The following is a 17,366-nucleotide window of genomic DNA, read 5'->3' as shown; positions in this document are numbered from 1 at the left end:
TAATCTTTGCTGCACTGTCAGAATTTCATACCGTCATCCTAACGAGTTTCTTCTTCCCGCATCTTATGTATCAGCCCCTTCAGAATTTTTAATTTAATATAAAATGAAAACTTAAACTAAACTGGAGAACATTAAAATAAAATCGATAAACTGAATACGAAGACCGTTTTCGTAAGAATAATTGATACACTTTTAAGTAATCATATATTTAAAGCGAATAGGAAAACGGAATTTCTTTATCCGCTTTGGGACTTCATCAACAAATAAATGTCGGTAAGCACTTCAGTAAAATAGTCAACTTGTGATTAGCCTAGGTTGTTAAATCGGGTTGTACATTAACCATATCTTGTGTAAGCATAATTCGAAATCATTGTTATTAGACAGAATATCTACTGAGAAATAGCAATAGCTAATTCTCTAAGTCATTCTATTTTACTTTAAAAAATACGTACGACTGACATAAATAGGTACGTTACAGTAAGAACGTCTGTTATGATATGTACCTTCAAGCGTAAGTTACGTGTACGCGTAATAAGTTAAGAGTACGATTTTTCTTGCAATAAATGTTTGTTGCCTTTTTAAAAACGTCTTATCAATGATTAATTTGAATTGTGATGAAGTTAACATCTGTTTAAAACATTTTTTTTTTTTTTTTTTTTTCAGAACGATGGAATAACAATCATCGTAAAACAAAACTGTATGGAAAGTACAAAAACGGAACGAAAAGTCCTGGCAAAATGCTTTAATTTCTTATACTTAGTTCTTTGCCTTCCTTCCTATATTTACAGTGTCTATTTGAATGTGAGTACTGATTTCATTTGCGTGTGTAAAGAATTAACTCATCAGATTTAAACTTCTTGACAATACCGATCATTTGCTAACAGATGTTTTTTAATAACAACAACAGGGTTCTTTCTTTTACCCGTGCACTTTTAACTGTCCTTGGGTTAACTTTTATTTTGAGTTAACTGTGGATATTGTCTCCGGTTTTATCTCGGTAACTATGGAGTTAACAGTTTAAGAATCTTCAAACTGAAGCTTTTTATTTCTATTATGATACTTTTTTATAATCAATAGTAAGCTTTCTTGCTGATAAGATAAATACTACAACTGCTCGATTGGTTAAAACCCACGGACATTGGATCTTGGATTCCAGGAGAATGGGCTGATTGCATGGTTAGTTTTTGCGTCTTTCCCCATGTGTAACGCCAATACAAAGCAATTTCTCTCAGAAAATCCTCTGCAGAGGCATCTCTCCTCTTAGGTACATAGCCTTGTATGCTTTGCTATTCAACAAAGAGCATAGCCTAAACTTACTGAGGAAGTCTAAATTTTAACATTTTATTGTTAGTTTGTGTTTTTATTCTAATTTGTTTCGATTCCACAAAAAATGTGTCAATTTTAGTTAATTAATGTATAAGGTAGTTTTCCCGTCTCCTTGGCATGCCTTCTTGGTGTGGTGATCTGCACGCTAGGCGCGTATTCCAGAGGTCCGTGGTTCGATTCCCGGCGAAGGTGTTGCATATTTTTCATCACTCTTGCTTCCGAAATAAACCTAATTTCTCTACAACTATTTTAGTAAACTTTAATAAGCAAGTTGTTAGGTAATTCCCTCTAAAATAATAATATATTCTTTTCCTACACTTTTAATTCACTTTTTGACATCTCGTTCTTTAGCCCGTCTTAGCACAAAAAACCCTCTAAAATTCAACCTTACTCTAGGTTTAGTTTCATCCCCCCCCCAAAACAAGTAAAACCTCTCTACACATTTTGAAAGACAGAGTACTTTATGGTTTTTCATAAAGCAGAAATGTACAATTGCCAAAAAATTTATTATTACATTAGAATTGCCTTTTTCAAAAATAGAAATTTCGTTCCAGTCTTCTACTAAATGTATAGATTTCTTCCAAAAAATATTCACCAGAGTACATTTTGTAATCAATGTAAAATTCATCTTACAGTACATTTTACGCATTTAATTTGAGTACAGTTCAATATATTTAAATATAATCTGTAATAAAATTTTCAGACTTTTCTGTTGATCAAGACAGAAAACATTTTTTGAATTTTGATCCACAACAGCCTGACCCTTCTTCATTAGAATTAAAATTATTTTGTCTCACTGAAACACAACATTAGTCATCTGCGTTTTGAATAAATTGAGATTCTCGTTTTGTTGAAATAATTCAGATGTTAAGATTTAGAATTTCACTCTTGCTTATCATAAAAAATGATTAAACAGAGTTCCAAATTTATAACAACGACTAATAACGATTATAATAACGACTTTTTTATTTTCTTAAATTAGGTTCGAAAATTCATAAAAAATTGCTTCTTGAAACAGATAAGCTTGTAAATAGTGTTAAAAGTTTTATAAAAAAATAATTATTCAAAAAATTCGCTATATGAATTTATTTTATTACAGGTTCGACGAATTTTATTCTTTCGTACCACTTACTGTCATCGAGATGTCAATCAGTTTTGTACTAAATTAAATAACAGATTTCAGTTTTTGATGCTAAATTTATTAAGTCAAATATAAAAATACAATAGCTCTACAAAAACATATAACAAAAAGGCAAGTATATACAGATAGATGACAATCGATACAGTGGCTTTATCGTAATCGGGCGTCACCTCAGCCAGCCAGCCAAGAAAGCTACTTGAACCGCCACCGTTGTTAACCTGGACATTTCACATATGAGCCATTAAGTGAACCGTTTATTTACCATAAGATTTGTGCTCTTAAGCAGCGTTATCAGTTACTTACAGATCTGAATGTTTAATCACATCAACAAAAACCTCCGACCACGTCAAAATCCAGGTATGTCGCGCTGTTTATTCTTTAAAGGTAATTTTATTACAGCATAATTGGTATTCGTTGTTAGGAACAATGTAGATTTTCGCTTCTGAAACTACTACAGCTAGTTTAAGGGTACGTAAAATTATTGTTAGCATAAAGTAATATGAGTAAAATTATTAAATTGCAAGTTTTATTAAAATTAGCTTGTTTAATTTAATATCTTGCATGTAGCTGCCTTGTTCCAAGTTAACTTTAAAATGGATTTATGTCTTTCACTGACGTCGAGCAATGATGAAGGTATTTCTGCTATACTATACATTTCTCACAGAGATCTCAGCACGATGCTCAAGCAGCTATATCATTGTAGTTGTGTTAGAAATAATCTTTATAAAGCATGTAATAATTTAATATAAATTGAGAGTCTCCAGAGAAGACTGAAGCAGAATTGTAGCTAAATATCCGTACATCATCAAATAGAACCTCTTCAGCTAAAGACATAGCCTACGATAATCGACTTCAAAAAGACTTGTTAAGCCTTAAACCTTAAATTATCTCATTTGTAAAATAACTGTGTTAAACGTGAGTGAGTGAGTGATTATGGCCCAAAATAACTGTGTTAAAAAGCTATTGAAAAATTTAAGTATTGCAAAATCAGACACTTTATATAGCATAAAATTTCAGTCTCAATACGTGCGAGTACAAGTAGGAATTTAGGTATCTTCGATAAGCGCATTAAATAGCATATCTTCGATAAGCGCATTTAATAGCATATCTTCGATAAGCTCATTACCTGGCACTAAGATATAAATATCTTAGCGTCAGGTAATCTCATCATACTTTAAGAACACTTACTAGCTAAAATTTCCAAATATGAGATCTGTGTGAGAATTATCAGCTAGCATACGTTAATGATTATTTAATTCAGATTCCGTTTTGCTGTCATAAAATACCTTTAATCTCATTATGAAAACATTTGCTTGAAACTGAATACGTGTTTTATTTCAGTGTGCGTTCCAAAATGTATGTCAGGCAATTGGTTTTACCCTTTTTTCTCAACCTCTGAATGGCCGAGGCGGAGGACGAGCTTGAGGTTGTGCAACTGGCCTGAAAATGGCCTGAGCAGCTCGTCCAGGAGTAACAGCTGCTGCTCTCGCAACATCTTGTTCGTTGTGGAACGGTACATTTGGTCCAGCTCCGATGTTGGCATTCAGGTAGAAGAAGTCACGTGCACTTCCACAAGGTACTGAATCCTCGGGATAAGCGCAGGTGAAAGAGAATTGGTTGAAGACTGTCTGGTTTCCGCAAAGGAAAGACCACTGAAGCATTTCTGAGGTACCATCAGGATGAACAACTGTATGGCAGACGTGGAAGATCTGGCAGTTGTTGTCTAGATCAGCATAATAGCCGTCAGTGCTGCAGACGAATGTTGTTCTTACGCCGCCAACAAGCAGTTCAGCGCCATCAGGAAGATCATAAGCTGCTCGCTTTGACTAATAAAAAAAGTCAAGCATAAGAAATGACTTGCTTATTACAAAAAATATAAATGAAGGAAGATTACTTTTTTATGTATTGAAGCCATTTGGTAGAGTATGCAATCAGCAAGGAATAGAAAAACAAATCAACATGGTTTGCCATTTCCTTTAAGTAGCAAATTTTAAATATTCATAGTATTTATACATTTTTTAGCATTATTTAATGGAGGGACATGCAAGTCCCAGCCCTTCGCAAGAGTTTAAAGATAAGAATATTTGATTTCTTGACATGGCTGCTTTCGCAAAGCAAGGAACAGGAAAACAAATCAACATGGTTTGCCATTTCCTTTAAGTAACAAATTTTAAATATTCATAATATGTATACATTTTTTAGCCTTGTTTAATGGAGGGACATGTACGTCCCAGCCCTTCGCAAGAGTTTAAAGCTAAGAATATTTGATTTCTTGACATGGCTGCTTTCGCAAAGCAAGGAACAGAAAAACAAATCAACATGGTTTGCCATTTCTTTTAAGTAGCAAATTTTAAATATTCATAATATTTATAAATTTTTTAGCCTTATTTAATGGAGGGCCATGTAAGTCCCAGCCCTTCGTAAGAGTTTAAAGCTAAGAATATTTGATTTCTTGACATGGCTGCTTTCGCAAAGCAAGGAACAGAAAAAACAAATCAACATTGTTTGCCATTTCCTTTAAGTAGTAAATTTTAAATATTCATAGTATTTATACATTTTTTAGCATTATTGAATAGAGGGACATGTAAGCTCCAGCCCTTCACAAGAGTTTAAAGCTAAGAATATTTGATTTCTTGACATGGCTGCTTTCGCAAAGCAAGGAACAGAAAAACAAATCAACATGGTTTGCCATTTCCTTTAAGTAGTAAATTTTAAATATTCATAGTATTTATACATTGTTTAGCCTTATTTAAAGGAGGGACATGTAAGTCCCAGCCCTTCGCAAGAGTTTAAAGCTAAGAATATTTGATTTCTTGACATGGCTGCTTTCGCAAAGCAAGGAACAGGAAAACAAATCAACATGGTTTGCCATTTCCTTTAAGTAGTAAATTTTAAATATTCATAATATGTATACATTTTTTAGCCTTGTTTAATGGAGGGACATGTACGTCCCAGCCCTTCGCAAGAGTTTAAAGCTAAGAATATTTGATTTCTTGACATGGCTGCTTTCGCAAAGCAAGGAACAGAAAAACAAATCAACATGGTTTGCCATTTCTTTTAAGTAGCAAATTTTAAATATTCATAATATTTATAAATTTTTTAGCCTTATTTAATGGAGGGCCATGTAAGTCCCAGCCCTTCGTAAGAGTTTAAAGCTAAGAATATTTGATTTCTTGACATGGCTGCTTTCGCAAAGCAAGGAACAGAAAAAACAAATCAACATTGTTTGCCATTTCCTTTAAGTAGTAAATTTTAAATATTCATAGTATTTATACATTTTTTAGCATTATTGAATAGAGGGACATGTAAGCTCCAGCCCTTCACAAGAGTTTAAAGCTAAGAATATTTGATTTCTTGACATGGCTGCTTTCGCAAAGCAAGGAACAGAAAAACAAATCAACATGGTTTGCCATTTCCTTTAAGTAGTAAATTTTAAATATTCATAGTATTTATACATTGTTTAGCCTTATTTAAAGGAGGGACATGTAAGTCCCAGCCCTTCGCAAAAGTTTAAAGCTAAGAATATTTGATTTCTTGACATGGCTGCTTTCGCAAAGCAAGGAACAGAAAAACAAATCAACATGGTTTGTCATTTCCTTTAAGTAGTAAATTTTAAATATTCATAGTATTTATACATTTTTTAGCATTATTTAATAGAGGGACATGTAAGTCCCAGCCCTTCACAAGAGTTTAAAGCTAAGAATATTTGATTTCTTGACATGGCTGCTTTTACGATTTTCAAACATTACAATTAAAAAATCCTCTGCGCCATTTGCAACATTTCTAGGTTTAATACACAATATATTTTTTTCAAAGTTCTTGGTAGTGATATGAAATAATGAACATTTTATTATATTTTGGAGTAGATATTCATGAATGAAACATCATTAAAATCAAAATTTGAAATAGATTTGATTTGGTTAGTCTCATTTAATACGTTGGTCATTAGATAAGATTTTAGTTTGCATTTCTAATAATATTATTACAAATGCTGTCGAATTTTCCATCCAAAACTAATGAAAATAAAATTGACCGATAAGCTTTCCTTTCAGTTTAAAGAACCGCTGGTGTTTTAATGTGAAGGATTACTAACGGGAGTGTGAGGATGTCATAGAGAAATTTAAACTGAAAAAAGGTTTTACACATACATATTATTTTATTTTATATATTTGTTCATTGAAAATGATCCTTGGTCGATGGTATGAGAAATAAGATACATAGTTTAAAATGCCTGCAGTTATATTCCTAGTAAATAAATGAATTGCCAAGTGTACTTGGATAGTTACTTGCCAGCGTATTGAGATTAAAATGATATTTCATAAAATCAAATGCCTTTTCGTTTCGTTTGACGGCTACATTGAAATCTCTCATCATAATAACGGGAGCATCTGCATTTACAGTAAACTTTTCATTCATCAATAAAGTAGTCTAAGAATATTTCATAGATCTTCTAAACGAGAACATCTTCAAATCTACTTTATATTAACAGTTGAATGAATGTTATACGGATGCTAGAATAATTCTTGACTATCCATTAAGAATTACTTACATCCACTATATAAATATAGCTTGCTTCTCAATTCTGTATTTTCTTACTCTACTTAACACTAAATTCTGTTAGAATACAATCTGCTACACTCTTCATATTTACATAAATTGCGACACTACTAGTTGGCGAAATAAATGAACTACAGTAAACAGCGAAACACACTGACTGTCTACCGGTAGACCTTGCCAGTCACAGGAGGTGACGCATATACACGAAGCTTTGACGTCACCAAAATTTCACTATTTTTGAAGGGTTTACTATGCGTATACCCTTTTTCCAAATTTATTTTTTGTTTGTTTGCATGTTTGCTTTCTGTATTTGCTAATGGGCTCTTTTAATTCACGCACACCTCAAATAGCGTTTTTATTTTCCCATCAGACGTTTGGTTTGGTTTATTAGATTACGGCAAAGCACTCGAGGGCTATCTGCCTTAAGGGAGGGATGCCTTCGTGGAGGACTTTTTAAGGAAAACTGGCTCGTATACACGTTACACATGGGGAGAACCACGAAAACACCCATGCAGTCAGCCCGTTCGCGGGATTCGAACCTCGGACCGAACTATTAGTGTTCAGCAACGTTACCGCTCGGCCACTGGTGGGCCCCCATCAGACGATTATAGAAGAACGTAATCATACCTTAGAAAGTTACGTTAAACTTAGTCGGAATGTGGAAGTTAAGATTTACTTCTGAATTTAAAATGAATAGAATCGTTTGTTGATACTGCTTTACTAAATGAATTTTAAGAATGGCTTCATGTTTCCGTTTATTTATTAATTAGTAGTATAACGCTTTAAGAATGACAGGAAAATATTTTTTGTTTTTATAGTTCATAAAACTGAACTAATAAGCATATTTTATCACGAGATTTACAAACAAACACAGAATTCAAAGTTTTATTCTGCAAGTTTCGTTATGAACTCGGAAAATTTTATTCTCTTAAATTTAAAAGAATAACAATTAAATTTTATTAATATTTATGAGTTTGCAAATACTGGTTAATTTTTGCTGATTAAATCATTCAAACTATTTTCAAATTACATTTTAATGCAGACTTTAGAAACAGCACTTAGTTTGATCACTGTAAAGAAAACAGAAAAATTTGTAAACTATTATACCTGATTTAGAACTACAATATTAGATTAACAAATTTTAAGCTAATTTATAAAAAATTATACTAGTTTACAAAAATTTGTAACTAATTTTTCTATGAATAGCTGCCTTTATTAGATTTGTCTCTCCTTTAAAACTTTTTCAACATATAAACATTCAAGATATATTTTTATAATATCATAGCTCTATAAAGTATGTTTTACTTACTCTTGATGCAGCTAGTGCCAAAGTCAAACCACATAAAACTGAAAAATAAATATAGTGATCATTTTCCAATATTTTACATTTAACGAATAAAAGGACAATATCAAATAAGAATTTTTTAGCACTGAATCATACAAGTATTAATTTATTAGAAAAAAATCAGCTGAAATGGCCCTAATTTTTTTTATATTGCAGAACAAAAATCATGCAATATTTACTTAAGTATTGTAATCACGAAAAATTCCGGGTACCATATTTCAATGCGGATTTTTCTATCCAAAACGAATTCCGAAAAGGATTGAAAATGGATTCAGAAGAGTTTTGTTTTCGTGATGTCTATACGTACGTATGTATGTTTCTCGCATAACTCAAAAAGGAGTAGCCTCAGAACGTTGAAATTTTGTATACAGGACTGCTATAACATGTAGTTGTGCGCCTCTCATTTTGGTTGCAATAGGCCGCACCAAACGTAAATATATATATACTCACTCTGTTACTTGTCTCCGTGAGTTCAGTTTTTTTTAATTCTTATATGATATTTTTTGCTTTAAAATGATTACGTTATATTGTTCTTATCTTTCGTTTAATGTTTTTTATGCATTTAGTTAATATGCATGCAATAGTTCTAGAATAATTAACAATTTAAAAGTTTCTTAAGAGCAGCCAAGTTTTTACTATAGCAGCCATATTTGTTTACATTTGAAACTTAGCAGAGCAATGAGGTAAGTCAGCTTGTACACCTTCATGGTCCTTTTGCCAAGAGGAACCAAAAGTAAGTTTTCAATTTTGTGCACAGAAAAATCTGGCTTCTTGCTCGCTGGTCGAATTGCTTGTTTTTGGGAAGAAACTCTAATTTTAATTGTAAATATTGTTTTAACTATATTTTGTGTTTTATATTTTTCTACATTTTTCAATTTTTAATAAAGGTATGTTGAGGTTTTATGTAGTTTTGCCTTGTCGAGAAATGAGAACTAAATTGATGGAATGAGAAATCTATCTCTAATGAAATTCAAGGAAATACTTTTAAATGAAATGCAGCAAAAAAGGTGCATAATTGAATATTCTATACAAGGAAGTCATGTGGTGTCCGTATCAGATTTTTTTAAAAAATATTAATTATTTTTATTTATAAATATTAATTTACCCCACAGATTGTGAAACTGCCAATTCTCTTTCTATTTTATTAGACATCAAATCCAAATTTTAACATAATTTAGAAGAAGAATTCGCAATACAATTGGTAGAAGAAGATTTAATTTTAAAATCTAGATATTCATAATTGCCTTCTTGATTGATTTATGTCTCATGATTCCAGTTCGAAAAGAAAAATAAAAGTAAGCAAGTTTAAAAGTATAACAGCTTTTGTTATGTATCTACCGTAGTAAAAATCCTCAAATTTTAAATTTTTATAAGCCACCTTTTAGAAACAAAATTTCAATACGTCTTTCTTTGTCCTACTAAAAATATTTTAAGCAAAAAAAAAGTATATATATATAAATAAAACCTGCAAGCTTTCAGATTTTACATTAAGTCCAAAAGGACGTTTTTTACGTGTGTTACCTTTATTTATTAAATATGATGTTCTTCCCGCTTAAACCATGAAATTTAATTCAACAGCAATGTCGCAAAATAATTTTAAAATGAGCATATCTTTAGAATTTCCGATAAACAGTATCTTGCGCTTTTTTCAGTAGAGTGCTGCCATTGCTCGCTTTGAAATCGCTGTGTTTGTTGATCAAACATTCGTTAAAAGTTACAAGATAAAAATAAGAAAGCGATCATAAAACAAATTTCAAATTCCAAATTCCGGCTTCCAGATGCCGGTATTCGGGTGGAAATATATGTTATTCAAAATTCGACGGCTCTAGGCACCGTTATTTTATTACAGTGCGAGAAACATACATACATTTATGCAGATTCTTCATTATTTAGTTTCTTTAAATACAATACAGGGCTGTAATATTTGGTGGCAACAATCTGAAAAGTGAATCAGCGCAGAAAGTGAATCGACGCAAAATGCCAAAATGAAATTAATAGCCTCTTCTGGGCTAAAAAAAAATCTGATTCTTCAACATACAAAACTGATTCTGCCAAAAATTGTCAAAATTATATGAAAAGCCATTTTACGAAAAAGAGAAAAAGCAATTCCAAAATGGAGTTTTTAGGAATCGTAAAAACGTATTCATGTTATGAACTCTTTTAATCAAATACCTGCAAGATGATTATCAACAACTTTGCCCCAAAATTAATTACATGATTTCAGATGCCGGAATTATTATTTCTTTTAATATATTTAAAACATTACATTTATTGCTCGCTAATGATTAAGCAATCATACGGGATTTCGCAGTTCAGTAGTTTAAACTTTATCTTTCAAGATTTTATAGCTACTAGTTACATTAACTACAAATTAATATTAATTCTACTCTGTACTTATTTATTATTAAATGGGACAGAATAATGCAAAAGTTGCGAATTTGTATAAAAATTTTAATTGTAACTTACCTAAAGCAATTGAGATTTTCATGTCTGTGGATGAGACTGCGTATCTCGAATCAGCTGCAATCATATAAACTTGCATTATTGGCGTATAAAAGTTTATATTATTAATTAAAATTTTTAATTAGCATAGAAATGGCACATAAATGATAAAAATGAATAAACAGCATCATAGTTTGAATAGTATAAAATATCTGTGTTTTTCAAATAACAATTTTTACTTCTTTGTACGAAGCAAAAGGAGTATTGCAACTGCCAAAAATTTCGGTTGTCAGATTTCAAAGGAAATATTCATTTGACGGTTCCTCAATCCATTTTGACTATTTTTTTGCGTGACATCTGTACGTACAGATAGAATGAAGCACTCCTTTTCCAAAAGTGTACTGTAAAACGGATTTACAATGGATTAAAAATGAATTTTTTTCGTGACGTCTGTACGTACGTACATATGTATATATCTCGCATATTTCAAAAACAATTAGCCATAGAACTTTGAAATTTTGTATGTGGGACTGCTATAACATGTAGTTGTACACCTCCTCTTCTAACTGCAATCGGCAGCATTTAAAGAATATACATCTAACCAAAGCCCTTAAAAGTCCTAACTCGGCTTTTATTTTCGCGAACGTTGGTCGTAGTATATATATAGTCGTGGTCAATAACAAAAGTGTTTTAAATGACGAAACATTTATCTTTTTAGCAAGGTCAAATTAAAAAAAAATTAATTTTGGACAAATATCGAAATCTAACTTTTTATGCCGTTCCTAGTTATACTGGATGTGAAAAATAAAATTTATCAGATGTTTTTACTTCCGTTCAACAAAAATGGACCATCATATTTAATTTGAAATTTTGGAATTTTTGATGCCATTTTCAACTTAAGAGACTAGTCCAAAGTTATAATTCCAAGAAATAAGTTTATGTGAAGTGCAGCAAAACGTGTGCATAATTTAAAAGGCCGTACAAGTAAGTCATGGGCTGTACAAATCAGATTTTTTGTGATTTACTGTTCTGTTCATATTAGAAAATTTATGGAATGAAAAACACTTTTTTCTCATTTACTGTTTCCAAAATTTTAAATATTAAAAGAAAGACATATTCTGATAATGCCAGGCTTTAAAGCACTCAATATATCTTAATTAGGAAGATTTTAGTTTTTGCTGTTTTTATTATATTATAAGTATTTGTTATAATAAAATTATGTATTATACTCAAAATGTTACAAACAAAAGTTTGTAATTTTTTATTGTCGACCAATTCTATATAAAATCTACTACACTATAACGGTCTCCAATACATGAAATAATGAATTTATCATTGTTTGAATAAAGGAAAGTGAAATATATCTATTATAATAATACAATTAACCCTGTATAATATAACCACGATTCCAGACAGAACGATGGACTTTCTAGTTGCTAGTTTGACGTACTAACAACTTACGCCACGAGAGCACGCAGAGGAAAAAAGGATGCGATGATTCTTTACAAAACGTGCTACCAAACACTCCTTTACATACTGTATCCCTTTCATAAAATCTGTATTTCACTTATCATTATAAATAATATTTTGCGCTTCTAGCAAAAATCTACGAAGAAGTTAATAAAAGAAAGAACAATGAGGGAAATGAAATAGCTTATACATTTAAAAAAAATTGAAAAGAATATTTTTAAGTTCCGAAGTTTATAATTCGAAGAAATAAGTTTAAATGGAGAGCAGCAAAAAATGTGTATAATTTAAATGCCTGTACAAGGAAAGCATGTGTTCCAAATCATGATGTTCCAAATCAGATTTTTTGTGTTTTACTGTGCTGCTCATAAGTTATGGAACGAAAATCATTTAAAATTATTCTAGCTTAATTAACCGACTCCTCAAAGTAAGTTGAAAATGACATCAAGAATTGCAATTTTCCAAAATTGCCTTTTTGTAGTACTAAGTCTTAATTTTTTGAAATGTTATTTTTTCACAGCGAGTATAAAACTTTCCCAAATACAAGTATAAGAAGCGAAAGACCGAAATAATTTAAAGTTATATTTCGTTATTTGTCGATTTATTTTTAAATTTGACTTGAATTTAATAAATTCGCCAAAATATGAGTACTACTTTAGTCATTTAAAACACTTCTGTAACTGGAAGTACATGATTACGACCAAGGATTGCGAAAAGCACAACTAGATATTATTGCAGTCCCGTGTACAAATTTTCAACATTCTTTGACTAGTCATTTTTGAGTTATACGAGATACATACTGTTCGTATGTACAGACGTTACGCAAAAAGTCATCCAAATGAATTCGGGAACGGTCAAAATGGATATTTGCGTTGAAATACAATTCCCGATAATTTTCGCAATTAAAATACTGCCTTTACTTCGTGCAAGGATGTAAAAAAAATCACTAACTATTAATCATTCATTCCAAAGGAAGAAATTTTGTTATACAGTATCTAATTAGTTTTGTAAAACGTTTACATTATTTAAAACGATGAGAGGTTTAGGAAACGATCTCTTGTTTAGTGTACTTTAGGGAACAGAAAGATGGTGCGAAAACCAGTTCAAAAATATATATATTATTCTTAAACAGCGATAATTGTGTATCGAAAAATGATACGAAATCCATCTATAATTACCAATCTTGCTTAGAGAGCGATGAAACCGATAATATAGCACTTCTTGAAAAATCCACTTTTTATAAAATTTGCAAATTGCCGTGACTTAATCTTTAAGGCCTTATAAGACGTTTTCTCCCTCCTTTATGCATACCTTCGTGGTGTAACTGTAGCACACTCGGCACGTATTCGAGAGGTCCAGGTTCGAGTGACAGCGAAGGCATTGCTCATTTTTCATGCATTCCTGCTTTAAAATAACCCAATGACTCCAGTGGTTCCGAACTAAAAGGTGGTTGATGATGATTCTTCACCACCAGAATTTGGAGATTGGTCCCCAGTCGCTCTTTAAAAAGGAGGAGTATATAAGGTATTTTCTTCCTGCTTTCTGCATGCCTTCGTGGTGTAATGGTAGTACACTCGACGCGTATTCGAGAGGTCCAGGTTCGAGTCTCGGTGAGGGCTTTGCTCATTTTGCATGTCTCCTGCTTCAGAAATAACCTAATAAATCTAACCTCTTGCAACAAGTTGAGTTTCAAATCCCTAATTCTTCTACCTAAATACATTGTTCAAAATACTAAACAAACCACCGTTAACTGTTAAAAAGTGTTAAAAAAATTAGAATTGTTTTCCGAACGGAAGAGGAGTTCGAATTGAGATAAAGCAAAGGGTTTTGAATCCAGTGTGTGAAGTATGTATAGTTCCACTCTTTGGACGAGGAATGGTAAAATACAAATATTACATTATTTAAGTTATTTATGTTAGAGACGTTATATTATTTCGTTAAAGACATTATTTACGTCTTTTGCAAAAAAAAAAAAAAAAAGTATTCTTAAGAGATAAAAATGTAAACTGAATGTTTAAACATCGTACGCTTTTAAGATTCATAGCTATGTTCTGCTACTTATTAGACCATTCTTAGTGATTAAGTTCTGGAGCTGCAAATCCATAACTCTGAAAGCCATTCCACTAAGAAGCGAGTTACTGTTCCACCAAGGAGTTTAATCAGATATTCGGTGTAGGAGGACATCATACAGCAGGAAACGGTTTCCGACTAAAACTAGGCCAAGAAGATTTAAAAAATTGGCTAATCTTTGGAATATGGTAACAGGTAGTTTGGCGACATTTTGGTAAGGCGATAAAGGTTACTAGCTAGGACTTTAGCAGTGTACATGGATAAAGTCAAGAGTGTGCGCAATGCCATTTTGTGCAATTCTGGGATGTTTTTTTTTAAGTGAATATAGGTCGACTTGTACATGGATACCGTGTATGTGCAATTCTTAAAAACGCGGCAAGCAGTTTGAAATTCTACACTTTCTCCCAATTTCGCACCTAATCTTTGTCATGATTAAGCACTTTTGTTCCATAAAAGTTCTAGCATAAGCGTAATTCGGCTAGCAGATTGTTGGAAAAAAAATGTTGAGTTAAAAAAAAAATGCCTTTACTTCGTGAAAACAAAAAGCGTCCAAACAAAAACTAGCAGGTTGCTGTTTTTGTGGTTTTAGTTTTTTGGGTTGGTCGCCAAATTTCGCCAAAAAATCGCCAAGTTACTATAATCCAAAAATTAAACTTAAAATTTAGTGATCAAACCCGGGCTTATTGCGAAATCCATGATTTAGCTTCAGATTATGAAATTAATAATTCAAATTTAATTTACCATTGATTTTATGCCAAATTTGAAATGTTAATATTTTACACTAACATCTAATAATCCATACGCTACATTTAATACGCTATCCCCATATTATTTAACATATTCAAACTTCGGTTAAATTATTTAACATATCTAATTAGACTTATGTCGAAGGTAATCACAGAAATCAATTGGAAAAATAAAGCAGTTTTTCCAACAAAGCTTACATAGATCGTGATACATCTTCTAGCCTCGGAATATTTTAAAGATATTTCCTTTGATCCAAAAGTGTATACGAGCCAGTTTCCCTTAGAAAGTCCTCCACGAAGGCATCCCTCCTCTTAGGCAGATAGCCCTCGAGGCTTTGCCATAATCACAACCACACACACGTGAATCACACATCACATCTTTGATCCTAAGCTCTGAAGCAAAGTGGTTTTTAATTTATTAGGCAAATTTTATTAAAAAATTTGCTTACTTTTTGATTTATTTAATTTGAAATATTTATTTTAACAGCTATCTGGAAATTATGAATTATAAATGTTGCTACAGTGTTTCGGAAATTCAAAAATTCAACTATCTGTTCTCAGTGCAAATTAGGCAACCTTTGAATAGCTAAATAATGGTATCCGTTTTTCAGCCATAGCTCTTCATAATATAATCTAACATCAAAATGGTTATAGACAGTAAATAAAAGTACAGAAGCTTTCAATAAAAAGCTATAAAAACTGAGAAGAGAACTAAAAACAACATACTAAAGAAATTGCTGCAAAACTGAGAACAACAAACTAAAATTTTCTTAAGGGAAACTGGAAAATTTACTCACCAATTCAATGCAATTTTACGCGAAAGTTAAATTAATTAAATCATTAAGACAACAAAGCTTAAATGAGTGTTTTAAATTAGATTTTAAAAATGGTAATTTGTTCCTTACGTTTACATTGATAACATTTTCTTAAAGAATTTCTTTTTAAATTTTATGAGAATTTTTTTATAAAAGTTTTTCCGAGTGATATATTAAGATATACTATTCAATAAAATGCCATAAAAACTGAGAAGCGGACTAAAAATAACATACTAAAGAAATTGCTGCAAAACTCAGAACAACAAACTAAAATTTTCGTTAAGGAAACAAGAAAATTTACTCACTAGTTCAATGCAATTTTACACGAACGTTAAATTAATTAAATCATTAAGACAACAAAGCTTAAATGAGTGCCTAAAATTAGATTTTAAAAATGGTTATTTGTTCCTTACGTTACATTTATAATATTTTCTTAAAGAATTTCTTTTTAAATTTTATGAGAATTTTTTTATAAAAGTTTTTCCGAGTCATATATTAAGATATACTAATTATATATAAAAAATAAAAATACGAAACCTCAGTTGTTTTTATCAATTTTGTACAAAGATTAGGCATAAACTTCTTTTATTCCGTATGACTGCTGGTAAAATTATTTCTCTCCATAAAGAATGAATGATATTATTATTTCTTTCCATAAAGAATGAATGGTATTATTATCCATAATATTCACATTCAACTCACGCTAACAAAACTCTTTCACCCAGTATGTTCAGATAGGCAATGAATAAATTGAAATCCACTAGAATAAGATTCATACTTACCAATGAATGAATCTCAGGATCAAAGGATATACGGATGCTGGACATGCTTACCCCCGCATTTTATAGCGGAATTCAAGAGAGGGGGTCACCTGACGAAACGGGTTACTCGACCAATGAGAGCATGGATGCGGAGCGCCCACAACAACTGTGTCAGACGATCTTCCTCGTCTGCATGATGCGGGGAAGTTGGAAAAAGATGAAAAGAAGGAATCCCTTTTATTTTTTGAAGAACCCTGAATTGGATTCTTGGAACCCTGGATTGGACCCTGGATTTCTTGGGATTCCGGTGATGAGTCTTGCAGTTCAAGGCTGTCTTCATAGTCATTTTATCATTTTTCTGATCTAACTTGGTGAGAGAGAAGAAAGAGAAAGGAATGCCGACTTCTGATGATGGCGGTTTTGGAGGAGAAGAAAAGGAATTGTTTCTGTACAACTTGTTTGGTTCTTAAGTTTTACAAGTTGCTTTCTCAGTTTTCATTGGAGCGTGAAGGTGAAGATTTCAGCAGCAAAATGTGTGATTAGAAGATCACGTTATTCATTTTTTTTTTTTTTTTTTTTTTCGTTCTTACCACATTCTTCTAAAAGGCTGATAATGATGATATCATCTAATTATTTTGGCTATTTTTTATGCCTGGTTTTCAGTTATAATTATCTGAAATTTATTGTTACTAACCT

At 31.6% G+C, this 17,366-nt stretch overlaps 1 protein-coding gene across 1 annotated transcript; it reads right to left on the bottom strand.

Annotated features, from left to right (window-relative positions):
* Positions 1-2,503: 2,503 nt before the first annotated feature.
* LOC118181637 (uncharacterized) lies at positions 2,504-16,778 on the bottom strand. The gene is made up of 4 exons (XM_035350805.2): positions 16,692-16,778; positions 10,836-10,889; positions 8,334-8,371; positions 2,504-4,293 (listed from the first exon to the last, which is right to left on the bottom strand). Exons 2-4 carry the CDS (start codon positions 10,855-10,857, stop codon positions 3,856-3,858), a joined length of 498 nt encoding a protein of 165 aa, XP_035206696.1. The 5' UTR covers positions 10,858-10,889; positions 16,692-16,778; the 3' UTR covers positions 2,504-3,855.
* Positions 16,779-17,366: the final 588 nt, after the last annotated feature.

This window comes from Stegodyphus dumicola, chromosome 10, assembly GCF_044657685.1.
Source record: "Stegodyphus dumicola isolate Sdum_Otavi_A_Nest chromosome 10, ASM4465768v1".
Lineage (NCBI taxonomy): Eukaryota > Metazoa > Arthropoda > Arachnida > Araneae > Eresidae > Stegodyphus > Stegodyphus dumicola.
This window is presented reverse-complemented; position numbering and strand designations above follow the sequence as displayed.